Source organism: Gigantopelta aegis, chromosome 2 (genome assembly GCF_016097555.1).
Source record: "Gigantopelta aegis isolate Gae_Host chromosome 2, Gae_host_genome, whole genome shotgun sequence".
Lineage (NCBI taxonomy): Eukaryota > Metazoa > Mollusca > Gastropoda > Neomphalida > Peltospiridae > Gigantopelta > Gigantopelta aegis.
Window position 1 is genome coordinate 40626090 of NC_054700.1, and position 24460 is coordinate 40650549.

The 24460-nt window shown below is 36.5% G+C and overlaps 1 protein-coding gene across 4 annotated transcripts in view; it reads left to right on the forward strand.

Moving 5' to 3' along the window:
* The window catches only part of LOC121385566 (peroxisomal multifunctional enzyme type 2-like), a 48723-nt gene that overhangs the window by 9655 nt on the left and 14608 nt on the right, over nt 1-24460 (forward strand). For 3 of the 4 annotated variants that reach the window (XM_041516294.1, XM_041516320.1, XM_041516303.1), the window contains 7 exons: nt 14513-14635; nt 15317-15433; nt 15860-15925; nt 17308-17370; nt 19069-19172; nt 20594-20672; nt 23804-23961. In XM_041516294.1, the coding sequence (XP_041372228.1) occupies nt 14513-14635; nt 15317-15433; nt 15860-15925; nt 17308-17370; nt 19069-19172; nt 20594-20672; nt 23804-23961 (710 nt within the window). Of the gene's footprint in view, nt 1-11320; nt 11420-14512; nt 14636-15316; nt 15434-15859; nt 15926-17307; nt 17371-19068; nt 19173-20593; nt 20673-23803; nt 23962-24460 lie in introns of those variants that run through there. The other variant, XM_041516311.1, reaches the window with a different exon arrangement.

Consider the following 24460-nt stretch of genomic DNA (forward strand, 5'->3'; position numbering starts at 1 on the left):
ATATAACGGGTGCAGTCATTTTGTACTATCCCAGTGAATACGCCCTTTGGCGAGCCGGTGGTTACTTAATGTGTCACGTCAGGAATTAGTCTTAGAACTTAAGAAACAAACATACCTGATTTTTGTGGATGCATCACAATGTTCTGTAATAATATCCATCCCAGTAAGCCAGCAATAAGTATATATTATTTTTCAATACAAAATAAACCACCTTTGTCAAAGTGGTGAAATAACTGTTAGTCCATGAGCCAGAGGGGTCTGTCTGTACCATCTGGGAGGACAAATGCTCATAATGCTTTTTGTCAAGGCCTACATCCCTAGTGATGGAAAATTTATGATAGCATTGCAAGACTCACAGCTTTCTGTGTGTGTCTACCCATTTTGTGACCCTACCCCTATTTCCACGACAGTTATATTTTTACAGAATTGCTAAAGGGTGACTATATTAAAACGGTGGTTGTAAAACAAGGCGTCGCATGCGACGTTTACTACCCTTATTTGCGACGTCTATTTTCGCCACAGTTGCTCAGACTCCAGTTCATATTTTCTTGGTTCTTGTCTGAATGGATAGCTCGGCTTCTATGGATTAATTTCTTCAGGAAAACTTTGAGTTTCCCACGAATACAGCATCCATAACTGCTCATTGCTGTAGCGATTAGCTCACACTTACACTGTACATGGAACGCTTGGATATCGCTTATTCCTGCACTGACCAATCACATTCAAGGATAGAAATGTGGGATCACTCCACATGATTATCATTATCATGGATTGCAAGAAGAATCAGAAGAGAAAGCAGCCGAAGCAGCAGTCAATAGACTCTGTTCAAGCGACAGAAACAAGATAAGGAAATTCCAAATCGCTTTTTTTCCAACAAGACCGACCGTCATCAGTTAAAATTTAAAAAAATAATTTAAAAAAAGATTCATGAGCACACTAGACCCAGTGATTTTTCTCAATCGTGGAAAATAGATAGAATTCCCGGAATTCCCATTGTGAAATGGAATTTACATTTGGAAACAGAATTACGATTTAACACGAAGTTAAACAAAAATCAATACTATTTTACTATTGCCACACGCAGTAAAACGGACGATTGACCCGTGTGCAGTACTGTTGGCAAACGTTAGACTGAATTATGCGCTTCACGGTAAACCAAATGGTCACACTGGGAACCAATCAAATACTTCGCGAACATAGTGAAATGTTTGCTGGTTGAGCTTGGGGCTGGTTTACTGCTTAGTCTGTTGCGCTTGCGCAGATGGGACAGGTTTTTTTTACAGGAGTAAGTTTAGCCAGCAGTTTGTCGCCTAACGCTTGTCTTGGAAGACAGATTTTTACGCTACACATTAAACCGAATGACCATTTCGGGAACCAGTCAAAATATGTTTGCAAACGTTTAGCAAAAAACGGCTGGTTGAACGTTGCAATGTTACTTTATTTCCGCTGTGTCATGCACATACTTCAATTTGCAGACGACATTAGACTGTCAAAGTGATGATAAAATAAACGTTAAATAAGCAGTGCATTTAATTGTTGGACAATCATGCTTTATGTAGTTATTATAATTGTTGCCTTTGCTCCTGATATGATTTTTCGCTACTGATATGATCACTTTAAGTAACCTAAAGTCCGAACCAAATTGTTAAACGGACATTCCTGAGTTTGCTGCAATGTTTAAGATGTTATCGACTAATTGAGACTTTTTGACGACTGTAATTACATATCAAATATATTTTTCTGCATAAAATATTAGTGGCTGTATATTAAACGTGTTTCTGATCGTTCTGATATTTGTACTGGGTTAAATTTCATTTTATTTCCTAAAAAAGATTTTTTCGTACATACGAAATTATTTAAAGACAAACTCCAGTTTGGGCTTCTTACAAATATTAAGAGGACCAGAAACACATTGAATATACAGCCACTGATATTCTAAACAAGAAAATATATTTAATATGTAAGTTTAATCGTAGAAATATTTTATTAGTCGAAAACATCTTACAATGCAGCAAACTCGGGAATGTCCCTTTAACAACTATGATAAATTATTCTCCTACCTTTAATTACCGTTATATTTCCCCCAACTTTTGTCCAGACATAAGTTTTGAAAAAACCATTACAGTGACACAGATTCCACATACGAGACTGTAATGATGTCGCCAGTATCGACTTCGCCGAGATAGCATAGGGCAGTTTTCTGCTGTCTGCCACTTTGTTTTTTTATGGAATACTCTTCAAGAGGGGTGAAAGCCTCCAAAGTATGGGACATAATTAATATAAAATCAATGATCTCTAGTGGTATCTTTAAACAAACAAAACATACGAATAAAAACATGAATATAACCATAATATAACGTCATCACGTTTGTTTTCATGTCATAACATGTTAAGACGTTGTTACATTAAATGATATCCTTTCACCCCTCTTGGAGATTATTCCATAAAAAGTCAAAATGGCAGCCGGCACAAAATTACATGCTTTTTGCCCTATGTGATATCAGTGAAGTTGATATACATGTAGGTGACATGGTTATCATCTAGTATGTGGAATCTATGTTATTGTAATGGTTTTTTCAAGATTTCTGTCTGGACAAAATGTGGATAAAATCGAACAAAAAATAAAGGTAGTTTTTAACAATTTGGTTCGGACTTTATTAAGATGAGACAACTTGTAGACTTAGTCACCCAGTCAAATTTCTTGGTTTTTCAAATTGTCTGAACCTGAAGCAACTAGAGTGGTCAGAGTGAGACAGTTTCTTTCTGACACACCTCTGATACAACTTACCACTGTTTGTCTAGAAACAGAGAAATAGAATACATCATGTGATGTAACGTAGTTTGAACCAACAGCTTTTGCAAGACGTGCATTAACAATCTGAAATGTTTCTTAACCCGAAAGTCATACTTGTTCTATTCTTGGGCCAACAATTTCACGAACTATATGCATTATAAGTGGACTACATTCTGTGGTAACAGACTCCGGCCCATAAAGCCCCGCATGCCCTCATTACTGAGTGTCTCATATAACACTTTTTCTGTAACGTTACAAATTATAATTCACACAGTTTTATTTTTCAGTAGAAATTTAAAATAAAGTTTAGGCTCAGCACCTCAAATATTCTCTTTAAAGGTTCTAATTACAACAGAAGCTCATTTGGACATCCAGTTTTTAGTTACATCCTATACATGAAGTTTTATTGCAGGATTTTCTGTGTAATTACATATTTTATAACCCTACCCCTATTTCCTGAACGGCAATATTTCAATGGAATTGTTAACAGTGACTAAATAAAGCACGTTATAAAATATTTATTAGGATGGGCAAGGCAAAAATAAGGGAAAAGCAAGTTAGTGGAATATAAATTTCATAAATAGAAGTAATTGTGGCATCCGTATAGGGTTAGGGTCTCACGCAATTTCCACCATTTCACCATCAGTAATTTCATTTGAAGTTTATGTTGACTCCCTCAAATGTTCTGTTTCAGGGATTTTGTTGCATACAAATCTACACTTGGCTGCTAAATACTACTTAGGCTTAGGCTCTACATTTAAAGTGAATTTGACATTATGTCTTGGTTAGATGCCATTAAAATGAGTTCTCATTAGACTAAAACTGATTAAAAGTCTATGTATTGATTTATTGTTATCATTGTGATATATCCATGACTACAAAGGTATTATTGTTTAAAACTGTATCTTTGTACAAAGAGTCCATGAAAGATACTAACAAATCATAACATGACCACACCCAAATAGGCATACTGTTGGCTCCACAGCTTAAGATATCAAAACAACAAACGTTTATTGTATTCAAGTTTACCTATTTATGAATTACATTAATACACTAGTATGTGATTCAGCTGTATATGTGTCCTAAAATTTAATGTTAATGCATTATTACATTCATAATTATGTTGAACTAATCCAGGCCTTGAAAAAACCATGACAGGGTGTTATACTCCCTGCTGAAGACAAATGATAAAACTCTATGTCTCTACGAATTAGCACTTCAATATTTTTCAACCACCATTTAGGCTAATACAGACGAATCTAGCTTGGGACAACATTGATAGACTGAAGGTGGCTCTCACTGGTGGAGCAAATGTTTGAAATTTTATGTTTCAGGCGCATGTGTTGGATCACAGCCACTGGTAATGGATGGTACCACTGATAAAACCAAACCCCAAACATTTAGCTGAAGTTGCTTGAAAACAAATAACCTCATTTGAGGCTAGCAAGGCAGACAAACACAAATAATTGAAAAATCCAAAGTTGGACCGAATTCATTATGAACCATTTCAAAGATACTTGCCTACTATCAATACATTATGTTCAGAGCCGATGAATGTATTTGAAATTGTGAACCAGAGCATACCAACATAAAACTACATTTACAAATCCTAGAGGTCACAACAGGGTTAAGGCTAAATTTGCCTGCTAAAAAGATACAGCAGAACATCAACCCGTCATCAGAGAGTTTCCAAAGCCAAACGTTTAAAGGAATCAATATGAATATATTCCATAGTACTGGTAGTAAGCCTCATTCAAAGTTGATTAAATGCATTTGCTGAGAACATCTGTACTGCAAAGGCAGTTTCGGTGGATGCTGCCTTTGACTTGATGAAGAACACTGTTATGCAACATTCAAGTTTGAGCGACTATACATAACAAAAAATCCCATGACAAAATCGGAATATGAAAAGTGACTATTTGTGCCAGGAAAATAAATTTGAAGACCAATCAGTTTGAGTGCATCACTGAGCTGGCATAATTTTCAGATATCCGTTAACATTCATTGGTATCTCTACCATGAATTTGGTTGCAGATGAATTTGACATGAGCAGATAGTCTAACAGAAAAACAGACTATTGTCGATGGGATTGATTTGGTCCAAGTAGTAAACAGTGATTGTTTCTAGAGGTAATAAATTACTGTGGTGGTTGATATATATCACGGGACTTTCACTAAGAGCAACGAAAGATCATCATGTAAAGGGGCAACCAAGTATCTTAGCATCATATATTGTAAAGCAACTGAGAACCTTTTAGAGTCAGGTCACCAAAATAAGCAATTTAATTACTTTCCTAGACAAAGAATTAAGACAGTATAAATAATATACTCCAAGGCAAAGTGTTTTATTAAAAAAATATTAAAATAATATCCAAGGTTGTATGCTATCCTGTGTTTTCAAGTGGAAGTGATGCTGCAATTAAGGGATACAAGTAAAATGCCTTTAGCTCAGAAGACAGAGACTATATTTTGTGCTTGGCAATCCATGAGATCTCCAGAGTCCCATTGCTATCACAAATGTGGTCCTAAACCTGGCCCCGTGCTTATAAAACTTAAAGTCTAGACTTTAATAAAGTCCAGACTTTAACGTAAAGCTATTTGAATGGTGTTGCCATGACGTTAAAGTCTGGACTTTATTAAAGTCTAGACTTTAAGGTTTATAAGCACGGGGCCTGGTGCAAGCATCGTTGAATTTGTATTGACAATGGAAATGTCTGTAGAGCTGCATACGCTGGGATTAAACTGCCACTGTACTCCGGAATCAGAATCGAGTGTCTAATTTGAGGCCTTTCCGAATTGATGCGGAACATGACGAAACATTACTAAAATTTACCAATAAATGTCCACTTCTCCTATTTTTATCACACTTCTTCCCTTTCTTCTTTAAAGGGGCATGCCCTAGTTTTTAAACATTAAGGCATAATTTTCACTAGACTCTAGTTTCAACCTGTAAAATTTTGGTTAATTTACAAATCTGTAACAAATTTGAATACAACAGAATGAAACAAGAGCCCTTACAAATAGAGTAAAAAGCGACTCCATAACAATTACTTCTCAGACGCACATGCGTTTTTAAAAATACGAAAAAATGCATTTTGTGGTAATAGAAACACTAAAATATAAGTAATGTTTGATTTCAGTGATCATAAACGACTCTAATAGTGAAAAATATGCTGTAGCGTTTAAACACTAGGGTATGTCCCTTTAAAGATAGAAAGAAAGAAAGAAATGTTTTATTTAACGACGCACTCAACACATTTTATTTACGGTTATATGGCATCAGACATATGGTTACGGACCACACAGATTTTGAGAGGAAACCCGCTGTCGCCACTACATGGGCTACTCTTCCGATTAGCAGCAAGGGATCTTTTATTTGTGCTTCCCACAGGCAGGATAGCACAAACCATGGCCTTTGTTGAACCAGTTATGGATCACTGGTCGGTGCAAGTGGTTTACACCTACCCATTGAGCCTTGCGGAGCACTCACTCAGGGTTTGGAGTCAGTATCTGGATTAAAAATCCCATGCCTCGACTGGGATCCGAACCCAGTACCTACCAGCCTGTAGACCGATGGCCTCCCACGACGCCACCGAGGCCGGTCTTTAAAGGGAGAAGTCACTTACTTTTTCAGTTGTAGATTATATCCTGCCAGGATATGATTTTGTTCTGTGCAAAGAAGGGTAGAATCGAAAGACACCAAGTGTAACAGTGTAGGGATTGTTTGATAAAAAATACACAACATTCAATTAACCAAATTGCAGTGTAGAGTATGACCCAGTGACACCAACTGTCGTTGATATAGCCTGGTAAAATAGAAACAGAAGAAGACTCTATATGGTATCTCGTAGACTACTATGGTGTTCATAACTGAAGACTGACAACCAGGTTGCAAATGAAGAGTTATGGAAATGTAGCACAGAATTTTGATATCTGCAAAGTATGCATCCATCTTTATCATGGTATCTATCAAGATTTTAACAATAATATTAATGAGCCGTCACATGCAAAAAAACAAGAAGCTTATTCTTGTTTTGTTTTTTTGGTAAGTAACAGGTAATAACCTTAAAAAACTCAATCTCAGGGGCCTATTTCACTAAGCATCGTAAGTTACGTTTTGCACGTCAACGTAAATTTACGATGTTTAGTGAAATAGGCTCCAGATATTTGGGCTCTATCTTAAATGTACCTTGTAAGAATACAGCATTAATGACGTCACTTTGTCAACATCAAAGTAGACGACATCTATTGTCCGAACCAAATTGTTAACAACTACAAAAAATTACTCTCCTACCTTTAATTGCCCTTGGCTTAGATTTCCTCTAAACTTTGTCCAGACACAAATCGCAAAAAAACACACTACAAATATACAGATTCCACACACGCGACTGCAACGATGTCGCCGATCTCGTCTTTGCTGAGATTGCATAGGGAAAAATACATGCAGTTTTTTGCCGTCTGCCATGTTGCTTGTTTATGGAATACTCTTCAAGAGGGGTGAAAGCCTCCAAAGTATGTGACAATTAATATGAAATCAATGATCTCTAGTGGTATCATTAAAAAAAAAAAGAAGAAGAAGAAATAATAATATGACGTCATCACGTTTGCTTTTATATCATAACATGTTATGACGTTATTAGATTAAGTCCTATCCCAGTGCCGTACCCTGACCAAAATCCATGGGGGGGGGGGGGATGGGCGGGGGGGGGGGGGGGGGGGGGGGGGGGGGGGGGGCACTAAATTTTATAAATAATTTTTAACATACTATAAAGATTAAACATTTCTATGCTATTACTGGAGATATATAAAAAAAAAAGAAAAAAAAAAAGATTCAGGGGAGGGGGGGGCGCTGCCCCCCCCCCGGAGGGTACGGCCCTGTATCCTTTCACCCCTCTTAAAGAATATTCCAAAAAAAGTTAAAATGGCAGCGGGCACAAAATTACATGCTTTTTGCCCTATGCACTCTCAGCGAAGTCGATATAGGTGACATAGTTATCATCTGGTATGTGGAATCTGTGTCATTGTAATGGTTTTTTCAAGATTTGTGTCTGGACAAACTTTGGAGGAAATCTAACGGCAATTAAAGGTAGGAGAGTAATTATTCGTAGTTGTTAACAATTTGGTTCGGACAATAAATGAAACTTTAACGCTATTACCGTTTTCTAGGTTACTTCCCGTCCAATTTCAGTAAAATTAATTCATTTGGAATCGGTACTTTATTAATTTTCTGTTTATTCAGCATCTGATTTTGTTGGGGTGGTTGGGGTTTTTTTTAGTGATATATTCCGATAGATATGTTATTAAACTATCAAAATTATTTACATTGTGTGTCATTATTCACTTAAAATCCATATGGTACATGACTGAATATCTTTGTATTTAAATATTCTTACTTATGTTTTAGAATGTGCCATGTTCTTCGTATTATTCATATATAAAGAAATAAAGAATTGAATTGGGGTTGTTTTTTTGTGTTTTTTTTGGGGGGGGGTAATAAATGTAGGCTACAGATCCCATACATGAATGTAATACTAATTAGTAAACCATAGATGGTTCCATGGGTGACACATATGAAATTTAGCGAACTACAACATTTCCCACCCCACCCCACTTTATTCAGATTCCTGTATCCGCCATAGAGTAATTTCATATTTTGTTGGTGTCGTACTGTCGAACAATATCGTTTCATTCTTCGGTTGGTAAAGGACATGTTGTATCCTGGTACCTGAGGCGGACAAAGGGTTGAATGGTTTTATACAGATAGTTTAGTTTCTGTTGTGGCAAGTGGTCTCACTGCTCCATTTAAGCGAAAACGAGGCGGCAAATTGCAATAGCGGGCCAGCCGCCCCGCTTTCGTGTTTTGCCACACCTTTACTTTTCTGTTCCCCTCTTTATTTTCCCGCTTAAGCAAGGCTTTTGGAAGTGTGCATATTCAACAATATATAATGCACATTATTGCTTAATATCAATAAGTATATTATTATATATGTATTTAATTAATAAAACAGTTAAATGTGACGGCTGTTATATCTAACGGGCGCAGCCATTTTGTTCCATTCCAGTGAATACGCCCTCTACATGTACCTGTGATTCCTGATTGGCAGGTGTGTCTTTGATAGGTAACCAGACGAGCCAATTAATTACCGCTGTCTTGACACAAAAATATATGCCGGTATTGTGTAATATTACCTGTCGCCCCTAAAATGGTAATGGACATGGTTTATTACTGTAAATAGTTCTGTAAAATTATTGATTAAGTAGACTTTTCCATCGAAAATCACAGAACTGACCAATTACGTAGTCCCAAAGTAAAGAAAATAATCACTTGGGTATCGATGGTTGTCGTTTTTGCTCCAACTTAGCATACCAATAGGCCTAATGGTGTACATTTTTCCTTTGGATTATTTAACAGAAAAAAATACTATAACCCCATTTCGTTCAGTTAATGCAACGTGAAATATATTTAGTTAAATAGTTTATTATATTATCACATTATTTATGTTGTTTTACAAGTCAGGTGTATCAAAGAGAAGTACCTTGTCGTAAAGTACTGTTTTTAGTTACACTGTGCATACAGAAGTTGGTCGGAGCTGACGCCCCAAGGTAGAGTACTGGATGCATCGAAAAGAAAAGAAAATGGCTGTCCCCAGTTAGCAGGAATAATCACGGGATTTTTTTATTTTATTAAATCTAAAATTACGCGTTTTTCATTTGTTACAGTGTCAGTATGTTTTGGTGGTCCGGGTATGCATCTTTCCAATACATAAGGCTCATGTTTGAGTTTACTCTCCCTTTAATATATTTCACAGTACCCAGCGCCGCAACCACCCCCCCCCCCACACACACACACACACACACACACTTCTCTTCTCCCCCCCCCCCCCCCAATCCCGGGAAATTTTTACCTTTCCGCTTATTAATAACATTAAAAAGGTTCCTGCGCCATATCCCACTACACAGGTGCCCCCCCAATACAAAATCCTACCTACGCCACTGCCCCCACACACTGAAAAAAACAATCGATCAGTCTGCACACTGGACATCAAAGAAAAAAAGGCGCGGTGTGTACAAAAACTTAAGTAGCTTACCGTTAGTGTCTCCACGTGTGCTCGGAGTGCATGGGCCGAGTCTTGCAAGACTCGAGTCCGTTCACGGGACTCGTAGTACCCGTGCAAGGAAAAGCACTCTCATTTAATAATACTTTTTTAAATGTCATTTTGTCATATATTTGCCGCTGGTTACATTATTACGGCAATCCCCGACTGAAAAACCACTTAGGCCTACTTGTCACCAAATTTGTCACGTGATCAGAATGGTCATTCTGACTTTTTGTACGCTAACTCTCGTCTGATATTTTGTTCTCAATTGCAGATGTAGTTGGTCGTAACTGGTGATTTTTAATTACTGTCATTTGTTTATTCGGTAATTATTGATAAAATATTAGAAACTTTTTATTTTGTAGGGTATCACCGCTTATAAAAACAAAGGAAGTGGTAAAGGCATCATTAAAAGCATTCATCTTGGACGCCAAATAATATATACACCGCCTTTACAAAAACGAAACTACTACAATCGATGAAGAAATAAAAAGAACACAGAAATGTTATCCCAAGTTAGAGAATCATATTTAAAAAACAAAAATCTTTATTATTTAAATCTTGAAATTTTTATCAAAATATTAATATTAAAATAAGCGTAGGTCTTTTCGCAAAGTCTTACTCATGTTCTACTCTCTCCCCCCCCCCCCCCCCCTTTTCTTCTTTTTCTCGTATGTTTTGTTTTTCCTCTCTTCTTGTTTGTTTTGTTGGGGGTAGGGTGCGTGGGGTCACGCAGTCGACCTCCTTTAATTTTTACCCAGCGAGAATATTATGTAGGCTATATTTGAAGAAGATGCCATCGACGACAGTCACTTTTCGCACCCTTGTTTTTGCTTCCTACACAATAAATATAGCATATCCTGCCGTAATTTCACTTGAATTTCGTATTTCGTAAAAGGTACAAGTTTTTAATCACAAGGTTTTCTTCAAACACATTCAGGTGCATTAGTAATGTTAAACAAAAAACAAATTCAATAGCAATTTTGCATTGGAATTTTTCCAGCATTCTTAAAACGGAAACGTCATATACCCAGTCTATGGTTATTGTAAGGAGGTGCAAATTGACGACGTAACACTGACGTCATTCAAATTTAAAATTAGCTATATTATTACAATGCTTCGCCACATTAAAATAAAAACTAGTGTATTAACCTTGACCCCTGTCAAATTTCTATAACAAACCGACAACGTTGTTTATAGGTCGGTATTTTTTGTATTTTTCATAATTCTGGACAAAATATTAATTTTAAGTTTTAAAGATGAAAGAAATAAAAAGTACCTTTTGTCAAATATATCACATTAAAAAATTACTGTTGGATATGCTTTATTTATTGTGTACGAAGGGTCCGAAAAGTGACAGTCGTCGACCTTATGGATTCTTCAAAACAAATAGCAAGTCAACTTTTACTTCCGCATTTACATGTGACGTCAAACTTTGAGCTGCGTTTACTCGGTTTCTTAACAAGAAGACGTCATGTTAAGTTGTAGATTTTCGCGTGTGACGGCTCAAATTTTATTACCACCAGCAGGTAACAGTAATATGTAATAAAAGTACATTTTAATTTGACAGGGACTTTTACTGGGTTTATATTAGTTATGGTACTGTAACGGAAACTTTTGCCCAGGTCTCGGTGAACAGAAGACCGTGTCAATGTCAGCGCTATGTTACTTTGTTGTATCATATCTAGGTTTATATTAGAAAATAATAAAATTGTATTCAAATATTTTTTGAAAAAAAACCAGTATGATCCTCATGTTAATCAGCAAATAGCTATGGAAGATGTAAATAATGCGTGGGAGTCCAACAAACATTCAGGTAGGCTTACAATAAAGCCCCGAAAAGGTGTAAACCTAAACTTCAACTTGAAATACTGTTGTAAAATGGCGAAACTTGCATTACCTAATGTCAAATAAAAGTGTTATGTGAAACCTTAACCTTCAAATGATGTCACTATTGTTTCTATTCTTCAGATTTATATCCCATCAACTTTATTTACCCTTTTTGTTTGCCATGCACATCTTAATAAATATTTTGTAATGTTTCTATTAGTTATCCTGTTAACAATTCCTTTGAAATATTGCTTTTGAGGAAGGTGGGTAGGGTCATGAAAAGGGTCATTATATAGAAACACTTCCAAGTAAACTTTATATATAGGATGCAACTAATAACTGGATGTCCAAATGAACTTCTGTTGTAATTAAAACCTTTAAAAAGAATATTTTAGGTGCTGAACCTAAACTTTATGTTAAATTTCTACTGAAAAATAAAACTCTGTGAATTGTATTTTGTAACATTACAGAAAAAGTGTTATATGAGACCCTAATCCTCAAAGGATTTCAATATTGGTAACATATCTGAATTCTCCAATCCATTAACTCCCAATCATCCAAGTTTTATATTCCTAAATGCCCTGACAATTATTTTACAATGCTTTTAATATAGTCACTCTTTAGCAATTCTTTAAAAATATAACTGTTGTGGAAATGGGGATAGGGTCACAGAACTGGTAGATACATACCATCTTCATAAATCAAGGCTAATATTCGCTCCTCGTATTCAGCCTTGATACATGTCGTCAAGATTACTGATATCCACTACTAGCGCCCTCTATTTCTTGACGACATGTATCAAGGCTGAATACGAGGAATGAATATTAGCCTTGATTTATGAAGATGGATACACACAGACAGCTGTGAGTCCTGCACAGTGGCGTAGCGCGGGGGGACCACACGGGTGGTTGCCCCAGGTGCAAAATTCTGGACTGGTGGAAGGGACTCTGGAAGTGCTAACGGTTCATTGGTTAGGGGAGACAATACTTGCCCTGGGTGCTGGCAACCCACGCTACGCCACTGGTCCTGCAATGCTATCCATCGGGATGTAGATCTTGAAAAAAATCACTATGAGCATTTGTCCCCCCAGGTGGTACCAATTTGCCAATTTTTGAGTCCGGGCTCATGGACTATGTATCATGTTTTGTCCATGCATATGTCCTGAAATGATAAACAGAGTGTTTTTCTTAGTTAACTGGTCTATTCTTTCTGTGGCCTGTACCTGTGATTCCCAATTGACAGGTGTATATTTGGAAGGTAAATAGTCATAGTAATTAATTACCGTTGTCTGAACACAAACAAAAATATGTGCTGGGTTTTTTTTAAAACATCACAGGGTATTGTGGGATAATCTGCCACCCCTAAAATGGTAATGGACATTATCAGCCGTCCTGTTTTATTACTGTAAATAATTCTGTAAAACCCTTGATTAAGTAGAATTTCCCATCTAAAATCACAAAACTGATCAATTACGTAGACACAGAAGAAAATAAAATTATAACTTGGGTATTGTGAGTGGTTGTTTTTGCACCAACATACCTGACCAATAGGCCTAATACCGGTAATATGCATTTTTTCTTTGGACTTGTTAAGAGAAAAAAATACTATAATTCCATTTCGTTCTATTAATGCAAATTGAAATATATTTATACTGAAAGGCAAAAGTTATTGTGACACACAAAAGATGAAGATAATTGATGATAAGTTTTTACTGCCATGTATGAAACATTATAACATGGAAAGAGAAATGTCCGAAGGTATGGAAACGAGTAATACTCCATGAAAATGGCGTACCTGCCCAGTTTTTTGGTATGGCACTATGCAATTGAATTTTTACAATATGTGCTGAATGCGATAGGGCGTATGAGGGTCTCCCCCAGAAAGAAAATGGGTTAGGGTTAAGAAAATAATGATAATAGTAATTAATTTTGTTAAAAGGTCAATTTAAAAAAAATCTGTGAAAAATTTGGTTATGATGCCTTACCCATTTTACCCTCGGGCAGTAACCTTGCTGCCATATGCAAATGAGCCACATCACTAGAGGGGGTCGAGAGCGAAGTTCACAGTCAGTAGTGAGTGTGTCCACCTTGAGCATTGATACAGGCCTGGCACCGTCATCTCATTGAGGCCACTAAATGCTGGAGAAAGGGATGGTACGGCCTGTTTCACAGATGTGTGGTTCGGATCCATGTGTCTTGGCGAGGGGTTGTCATGGGTGGTCGACCTGGTTGTTTTGTTGATATCGTTGCCATAAGTGCCATATGGTGTTTCTGTAGACGTTGAATTGATGTGCGATGTCACGCTGCGAGGTCCCAGATTTAAGCATCCCTATGACTCGCCATCTGTCATTTTCACTGAGGCGTGGCATGATGAAATTGCATCAAACAGTTCACTAATGGTGTTTTTCTGACTTTTGGACTACTGAAGGCTGCACAGAGTGGCAATGATTTGCGACTGAATGTCTGGCCTTTTATGGTGAACACTGGATCAATCCCCGTTGGGCTATTTCTCGCTATTTCAAAACCGTAGTATGTGCTATCCTGTCTGTAGGATGGTGCATATAAAAGATCCCTTGTTGCTAATCAAAAAGAGTAGCCCAGGAAGTGGCAACAGCAGGTTTCATCTCTCAATATCTGTGTGGTCCTTAACCATATGTCTGACATCATATAACCATAAATAAATTGTGTTGAGTGCATCGTTAAATAAAACATATCTTTCTCCTCCTTCGTATTTACAAGAGCAACACCGCTACAATGTTGTATTTTATTTTGCCTTTTGTCTTTGTTTGACAGCCAAACTGGGCATTCTTGGATTGAGCAACACACTGGCAGTTGAAGGAGAGAAAAACAACATATTGTGCAACACGATAGCTCCTATGGCTGGATCCAGACTTACAGAGACAGTGATGCCCCCTGGTGAGTGTGAACATTCTTTAACAGGATGCCTATAAACATTTGTCTGTCCATCCATTTGTACATCCTTCTGTTTATTTATTCATTCATTCACCCCTGACTGCCTCCATCCATGCCATCCCATCTCATCCATCCATCATCTATCATCCATTGTCTGTCCATTCCATCTAATCCATCTATCATATTTATCATCCATCGTTCATCCATCCATCCATCCATCCCATCCATCCCATCCATCCATCCATCCCATTCATCCAATCCAATCCGTCCATCCATCTATCCAATCCATCAATCCATATCTCCAATCAATCCATCTATACAATCCATCTGTCCAATTCATTCATCTATTAAATCCATCTGTCCAATCCATCCACCAATCCAATCCAATCCATCAATCCAGCCCAGTCCAAAACATTTCTTCCTTCTTCAGACATCAACATGAAAAAATTGAGGAGTGATTAATTACTTCTCTAACTTTGATTATTGAAAGCCATTTAAGATACATTTAATATTCAATTGATATCATATAAACTCAGATGCTAAGGGGAGCTAAAGATAACTAGTCTCAGGTGAGTGATGGGGAGGGAGGGTGAGTGATAGCTCCCCTTAAACAGCGAAGTCTTTTTCTGTTTATCAGTTGACTATTCTAGAATTGCTGTTCCAATGGATGTGAATTTTTCTCAGATATAATTGGCGCCTTGAAGCCAGACTACGTGATGCCCTTGGTTCTCTTCCTGTGTGACAAAAGCTGCCAGGAGACAGGGTCTCTCTATGAAGTGGGCGCGGGATGGATTGCAAAGTGTAAGTTCAAGGAATAAAATCATCTTTACATCTATTGTGAAATCATTTATTTTGATGGGCTTAAATTTTTATGGTTTTGCTAAAATACACATTGTGGGTAGCCTACGCTTATTCTTGGTTCGAAATGGTACTATAATTGTAAATTTGTTTTATACATGTATACATGTATCATATTTTTGGTTATGTTCTTAAAAGTGTTGACTGCATTGGTCTACAAATTATATAAATATTAGACAACCACGACAGAAAGTGATTTCTTATTATACACTTTACAACAGGTGGGTTTGTTTTTGCATTCATATCTTGGTGAAGAAAAATTAAATTAATTAATGAAGCTATAGTTTATTTCCACCACTCATAAATTTTCACTTGGAACAGATATTCCACTGATTGTCTGATAACAATATATACTGTTTATATTTTCAGTGAGATGGGAGAGAACAAAAGGAGCCATCGTCAGAAGACAAGGACAAGCGATGACGCCAGAGAACGGTTTGTAACGTGAAGTGTAGTTTATTCGAGTTATTACAATATTCAGCTCTGAAACTTCAAATCATCATGCAACGGCAATTCAATATAGATAACAAAAAATAAATACCCAATTCTAAATATAAAAAAACCCTCTGCATATAAATTTTGTAACGGCACTGATTGCCATCGCATATTTCAAGGGCTGATTATTTTAGTCTCAACAGAGTCGAGAGCAAAATACTGCTGTTACTTTTCTATTAATAACAGTGACATCAACTTCTGGATTTAGCTCTGTGTTAAGTGTTCTCATTCACCGTAACAAGGGCAGGATGTAGCTCAGTGGTACAGCGCTCGTCTGATGTGTGATTGACCTAGGATCAATCCACGTCGGTGGGCCCACTGGGCTAAATTTCTTGTTTCAGGCGGTGCTCCACAACTGGTGTAACAAAGGCCATGGTATGTACTTTCCTGTCTGTGGGATAATGCATATAAAATATCCCTTGCTGCTAATCGAAAAGAGTAGCCCATGAAGTGGCAACAGTGGGTTCCCTCTCTTAATATCTGTGTGGTCCGTAACCATATGTCTGATGCCATATAACCGTAAATAAAATGTGTTGAGTGCATCATTAAATAAAACATTTTCCTTCCTTCATTGCTCACAAACAGTATATCCCAGAACAAAGAGAATTTGTTTTGTTTAACGACACCACTAGAGCACATTGATTTATTAATCATTGGCTATTGGATGTCAAACATTTGGTAATTTTGACATATAGTATTAGAGAGGAGACCCGCTACATTTGTTTTTGTTAGTAGTAAGGGTTCTTTTATATGCATCATCCCACAGACAGGATAGTACATGCTACGACCTTTGGTATACCAGTCGTGGTGCACTGGTTGGAATGAGAAATAGCCTGATGGGTCCACTGACGGGGATCGATCCCAAACCGACCACGCATCAAGGGAGTGCTTTACCATATGGCTATGCCCAGTTCATCCCAGAGCAAGTCGTAGTTGTACCTGTTGAAGCTATGAAGATGTGTATTTAATTAGTTATAATTTCAAATAGAAATTTACTTGATGTTTCAACCAGAAATAACTCCTGGTTTGGAAATGATCATCAGTAAAACAAAATTAAGGCTGTGTAGAAAAAAAGTATTTGTTTGATGATATACAATGATCCCACACAACTTGAATACACATTTGACAAAAACACTTGTATGTTTACAAGGTCAAGAACTCATGAATTATTTGACTGGTACCATTGTCTTCTTTTATATTACATTTATCTTTACGTAAATGCTAGTGACCGCAATCGCTCACCCTCCTCTACATGACTGCCTAAACCAATGCCTGTATTAATTCTTGTTTACTAATTTTTTTCTGTTTCTTGTATTGTTTAGTCCGAGATAACTGGGACAAGATTACAGACTTTACAGAGAGTGATAATCCATCGACAGTTCAAGGTATGAGATGTGTTGGAGGTGATATATAAAGAATACTAAACAAGTTCCCATAAGATACCATTTATATTATGTGTGTGCTTAACAATTGGACACCATGTGTGAAAGCAGGTTACTAATGTATTGCAGACTAGTGTTGAAGTGTTACAGACTAGTGTTGTAGTGTTACAACTAGTGTTGTAGTGTTACAGACTAGTGTTGTGTTTCAGACTAGTGTTGTGTTACAGACTGGGTTTCAAGAGTTACAGGCTAGTGTTTTACAGACTAGTGTTGTATTACAGACTAGTGTTGTAGTGTTACAGACTAGTGTTTTAGTGTTACAGACTAAAGTAGTGTCAGAAATAGAATAAAAATGATTTTCGTCAATTATTTCTTTCATATTGAACTGACAAGTAAATATTTTGTAAATACCTATTTAATGATACTCTGCCTAATTTAGCATTTATTTGTTTGGGCTCTCATTGATGTACAAGGTGGTGTTTACTCTTGAAATTAAAATAAAGATGTCAGTAAACAAGAGATTTGTGACCTTTATTGGAACAGACTATAACATATTTTGATGGATATGTGTCAATTTCATTTACCCTTAAACAAACTTTTAATTTAAAACTGCAAGATAAATTATTAATTTTGTCCAGCATATTTAGTGAATATAAATTCAATATAAATACAGTAGAAATTTACACAATCTACCAATCACTTAAAGGTGCTATATCAGAAGTTATATGTGAGCATCTGTTTGTGATAAAGATTCTCCAATAAAAATTTATTTTCTACTAGTAGATAAAATCATTTCCTATAATCATTTATGGGCATATAGTTAAAGGTGTAGTCTTTAAATGTTAAAGCAAAATTTAATAAAAACATGATTTGCAATAGCTGTCATTTTGCAACTTTGAGATAGCACCTTTAATACCAGAAAATAGATCACAAACTCGAAATGGTTCTTGACAGTTTTGCTCAAAAGTTGCTTATAAATGTCTACAAATATTTAGTTTTGGAGAGGAATAGGGGTAAACCATTATCAGAAATGGACCCTCACATATTGTAACAGCAATGAAATTGACATATGTTGACCAAACTTTGTTATAGTCTGTTCCAATAAAGTGCACAAATCACCTGTTTACTGACATATTTCTTTTAATTTCAAGAGTAAATACCACCTTGTACATCAATGAGAGCCAAAACAAGTAAATGCTAAATTAGGTAGACTTTAATTAAATAGATATTTACAAAATATTTACTTGTCTGTTAATATGTAAGAAATAATCAAAGAAAATAATTTGTATTCTATTTCCAACAGCACTATAGTGTTGAAGTGTTACAGACTAGTGTTTTGCAAACTGGTATTGTAGTGTTACAGACTAGTGTTGTGTTACAGACTAGTGTTTTATTACATACTAGTGTTGTGTTACAAAGTAGTGTTGTAGAGTTACAGGCTAGTGTTGTGTTACAGGTGTTGTGTTACAGACTAATGTTGTTGTGTTACAGACTAATGTTGTTGTGTTACAGACTAGTGTTGTGGCACAGACTAGTGTTGTGTCACACACTAGTGTTGTGTTACAGACAAGTGTTGTATTACAGACTAGTGTTTTACAAACAAGTGTTATGTTACAGACAACTGTTGTTATGTTACAGACTAGTGTTGTTATGTTACAGACTAGTGTTGTTACGTTACAGACTAGTGTTGTTGTGTTACAGAGTCATCTGTGTTAATGATGAACTTGGTGAAGGAGATTGATTCTGGTCGAACCGTCAGAACTAATTCTACGTCATCAAACAGCTCATCTGACCGCATGGATCCCGTAAGTGTGTACATTTTGTAAATATATATTTCAGTGTTTGTAAAATGAGTTTGAGAAATTTTTTTTAAAGCAAGGGCAAGGATAATTATATAGCTACCAGATCAGTCTCATAAACATTGTACAGTATAGTGTTGTAACCAAGTGTAGTTTGGTCATTAAATATATTATTTATTAGATATTTAGGGTATTAATCGTTTATAGTTATCGTCACTTACCTTGTTACAGTTTATATATTAAAGGGACAGACCCTAGTTTCGGCCCATGAAAATGCACACTAAGTTTAGTTAATCTACAAACCTCTAACACATTTGGATAAAGTTTCAATTGGGTAAAATATGAGTCTGTGACTTTGAAATGGTGAAATACCCTCTAAAAATAGACTAAAACTCAACTCCATAACTGTTACTTCTCAGACGCATGTGCGTTTTTACAAATATGAGAAATGCATTTTCTTATATTAAAAACACCAGGATGACCCAAAACACTTCGAATGTACGGACATGGAGAATATAAACAATAAAATCTGAGTAAAGTATGATTTCTGTTATAAAAAACCCGGCTCTAATAGTAAAGTTTGTTTTATTTAACGACGCCGCTAGAGCACATTGATTTTTTATCTTATCATCGGCTATTGGACGTCAAACATATGGTCATTCTGACACTGTTTTTAGAGGAAACCCGCTGTCGCCACATAGGCTACTCTTTTTACGACAGGCAGCAAGGGATCTTTTATTTGCGCTTCCCACAGGCAGGATAGCACAAACCATGGCCTTTGTTGAACCAGTTATGGATCACTGGTCGGTGCAAGTGGTTTACACCTACCCATTGAGCCTTGCGGAGCACTCACTCAGGGTTTGGAGTCGGTATCTCGATTAAAAATCCCATGCCTCGACTGGGATCCGAACCCAGTACCTACCAGCCTGTAGACCGGTGGCCTGCCACGACGCCACCGAGGCCGGTCAGCTCTAATAGTCAAAAATATGTCTTAGGGTTCAAAACCTAGGGTATGTCCCTTTAATAGTGAGAGTAATGTTATCGGTTGGTTGGTTTAGATTGGATATTGGTTTCTTGTGTTTTCTGTGGCACGTGTAATTAGTGATGCTTAGGATATTAGCACATGCTGGGTATTTTTCCACCTGTTCCTGCCAAATTAACCACACCTGATCTCATTCTTTATTCTGTTTTTATATGAACAACATCTTTCAATCCATGACTGCAAAGGCAAAGATAACAATACGTATTTTCACATGTGCGTTTTAGTGCGAACTAGAACAAGATGTCTGGTTTTTCATATGATCATCATTAAATAAATGAACCTGTGGAAGAAAGTCTTGTTATTGTCTTCACTAACACTATGACACCAGCAATGTTCAAATACTCTAGAAATAATCAGATGAACTGATTTATGTTTTTTCTTGCAGGAACTTGTCAAGTCGTATAAGATCAGTCCGTCAATGTTCACGTACAATGAAAGGGATGTGATACTGTACGCTCTGGGAAGTAAGTGATTTTTTGTTTAAAAAACAAACAAAAAACCCAGTTAATATAGAGCATGCAAAAACCCCATTATCATGATGATTGTAAGTATGTAACTGCAGTTTTAAAGGAATGCTTAAGCAAGGTGGTTATGTAATACTTAACGTGTCACGTCAGGAATTAGTCTTAGAACTGAAAAAACAAGCTAGCTGATTTTTGCGGATGCATTGCAATGTTCTGTAATAATATCCATCACAGTAAACCAGCAATAAGTATATATTATTTTCCAATACAAAGTAAACCACCATTGTCAAAGTGTCGAAATAACTGTATCATGTTTTGTCCATGCAATAACCCACGTACTAAAATGGTAATTGGAGTGTTTTCTTTGTTAATTTGTCTTTTCTTTCCATGACCTGTACCTGTGATTCCTGATTGGCAGGTGTGTATTTGAAAAGTAACCAAGAAACTGTAACTAATTACCTGTCTAGACACAAAAAAATATATTTAGTTAAATAGTTTATTATACTATCAAGTCATTTATGTTGTTTTACAAGTCAGGTTGATGAAAGTGAAGCACCTTGTCGTCAATTAGAGTGTTTGTTTCTACTGTGCATGGTCGGAGCTGACGTCACTTTGCCCCAAACTTTTGTACCGGATGCCACAAAAAAGAAACAAAATGGCTGCCCCCAGTTAGCAGAGGGATGGGAAGATTATTGGATGTTACCGAAAACCGCAGTTTTAGGCCCACAGTTTGGTGCACCGTTTCCCAATTTGTGAACCACGGTTCATTTCGGGGGGGGGGGGGGGGGGTTAATGGTACATGTATAAATGTTCCCGCACATTGCTGGTAATCCCGATGACCTGTAAAGTATTTCGGCCAATCACAGCATTCGATTTCCTAAAACCGAACATGTTTGCATGGACGATAGGTGCCATTCGGATCCTGCACAGAACCCGCAAATTTCTTGTCGGGACCGTAAGATCCCATTGATTAATCTGACGAGAGAATAAACATTTTAAGTATGTTTCGTCCCACTGGTCAAAATTGAAAAAAAAAGTAAACAATTGTTAACTTCAAGAATTATAAAATGGCACCCAATTTCCATCATATTAATTTAAAAATGATTCAACATCGCTAATTTCCATAAGTTTTTATTGGGAAAAAATCACCCGCAATTCCTGAACTACATGTACAATGTACGCAAACTGCTTTGCACTTTTCTTTCTTCTTTTTTTAAATAAATCTTTGCAGATTATTTTTTTCACTTTTAGTAGAAGCAAAAAATAAATAAAAAATAATAACTAGTTGAATAATTCACTATTATATATTATGTACTTGTGATTGCTTATCTTTTTTTTTCAATCAGTGATAGCTTTTTATGTTACTTGTGTTGAGTTAATTAATCAATAGTAGGCCTATATATTATGTATTTGTGCTTATATTGAGTAATCCGTACTTAAAAAAATATATATATATACTTCTCATCAAAGACTTGACATCATCAAAGCAGTAATAAACATTACAGAAGTATGTCTTGACATGTATCTTTCTTTTAGATTTCTGTGTGTACCTCTCACGGTAACACCCATCTATTATGTACGCCAGAATGCATCTAAATACAATTGACTTTTAAAAACAAAAACAAAATACCTAGCATTCTCGCCCCCAAATTATTTTGCCAACTCTCTGATTGAACTCAAATCCTGGGGGACACATTGCCCAAGTATCCCTGACCCAGCACATTAACATGGCATGGTAAAAATGCAATATTTTTTTTTGAGTCGAGATATAATTTTATATTTAAAATTATTTTACAAATGACCATTAAAAATAAAATGTCTTGCTCTTAAAATACTTTATAAAAATGTATGTATAATAATTGGCGTACTTATACTGCTTGTAAAACGTATTGTGAACAAACCAAACCACGAATAAATCAGACTATGCATTTTTCATTTCTAAAAGTGTCAGTATGGGTATGCATCTTTTCAACACATATGGCTCGTGTTTGAGTTTACTCTCCCTTTAATAAACTCAGAATCTCACCTCATTACTAATGCAGGGGCGGGGCATAGCCCAATGGTAAAGCACTCACCTGATGCGTGATTGGTCTAGGGTCGATCCCCATCTGTGGGCCCATTGGACTATTTCTAGTTGTAGTCAGAGCACCATGACTGATGTACTAAACGATGTGGTATGTGCTATCCTGTTTGTGGCATGGTGCATATAAAGGATCTCTTGCTGCTAATGGATAAATGTGGCAGGTTTCCTTTCTAAGACTATACGACATTATCTGAATTATTGACATCCAATAGCTGATGATTAATAAATCAGTATGCTCTAGTGGTGTTGTTAAACAAAACAAACTTTTTTTTCATTTATTAATGTAAAATACAAATGCAACTACAGTTGTAATAAAACTTGTATGTATGCTAATGGTTATTGTCAGCTGCCCTCAAACAGCATACAAGTCTATAGCAATTTTCTGAGTCTTAAAATGGAAAGAAAGAAAGAAAGACTCATGTTGAAGGAAGGAAGGAAATGTTTTATTTAACGATGCACTCAACATATTTTATTTATTGTTATATGGCGTCAGACATGGTTAAATACCACACAGATATTGAGAGAGGAAACCCGCTGTCTCCACTTCATGAGCTACTCTTTCTGATTAGCAGAAAGGGATCTTTTATATCCACTATTCCACAGACAGGGTAGTACATACCATGGCCTTTGATATATCAGTTGTGGTACACTGGCTGGAACGAGAAATAGCCCAAAATGGGCCCACCGATTGGGATCGATCCCACACCAACTGCGCATCGAGCGAACGCTGTACCACTGGGCTACATCCGGCCCCTCTTAAAATGGATAATAATCCATTTTTGTAACACAGATTAGCCACTAATATGAAATGTTATGTAACAGTGACATGAAGCAGTACAATAGTTAGTAAGTTCAAGCTAAGTTAGCGCAGATGATCTATTCTAAGTGATTAAATAATATAAACTATACTTTAATGATTGCTATAAGACCTTGGCCTCAACATACTCTCCACTTGTAATCAATCAGGTGACATAATGGTAAAATGTTTTGTCTGTTTTAATAAATAATATTTGTGAATAAATAAAGTTACGAAGTTTGTTTGTTTCAGTCGGCATGTCAACAAGAGAGGAGAATTACCTCAAGTTTCTCTACGAAGGTTCTGACGAGTTCTGCGTGCTGCCCACGTTCGGAGTCCTTCCATCCTTTTCGGCGATGCGTGCAGTGTTTACTACTGATATTCCTGGTCTAAAACAGGACCTTGTCAAGGTAGTTGGTGACATTTAGCCCTGTGATAAAGCGCTAGCTTGCTGCGCAGTCTGACTTTGATCGATCTTCATCATTGGACCCATTGGGCTATGTTTCATTCCAGCCAGTGTACTGTGACTGGTATATCAGAGAGTATCGTATGTGCTGTTCTGTCTGTGGGATGGTGCATATAAAAGATACCTTGCTACAAATGGAAAAATGTAGTGGGTTTCTCTTTTAAGACTATATGTCAAAATTACAAAATGTTTGACATCCAAAAGCTGATGATTAATAAATGAATGCGCTCTAGTGATGTCATTAAAGAAACAAACTTGTAACTTTTTTGTCACGGTAAACTGTTGTGTAAGACCATTACATTTTGACAATTATACGTGGTAGGATGTAGCTCAATAGTAGAACGCTCAGTGTGATGGTTTGCAGGATTAATTGCTCCCAATGGACTGTTTTTTCTTGTTTTTCCAATCCCAACCAGTGACCCATGACTGAACACAGTACACTG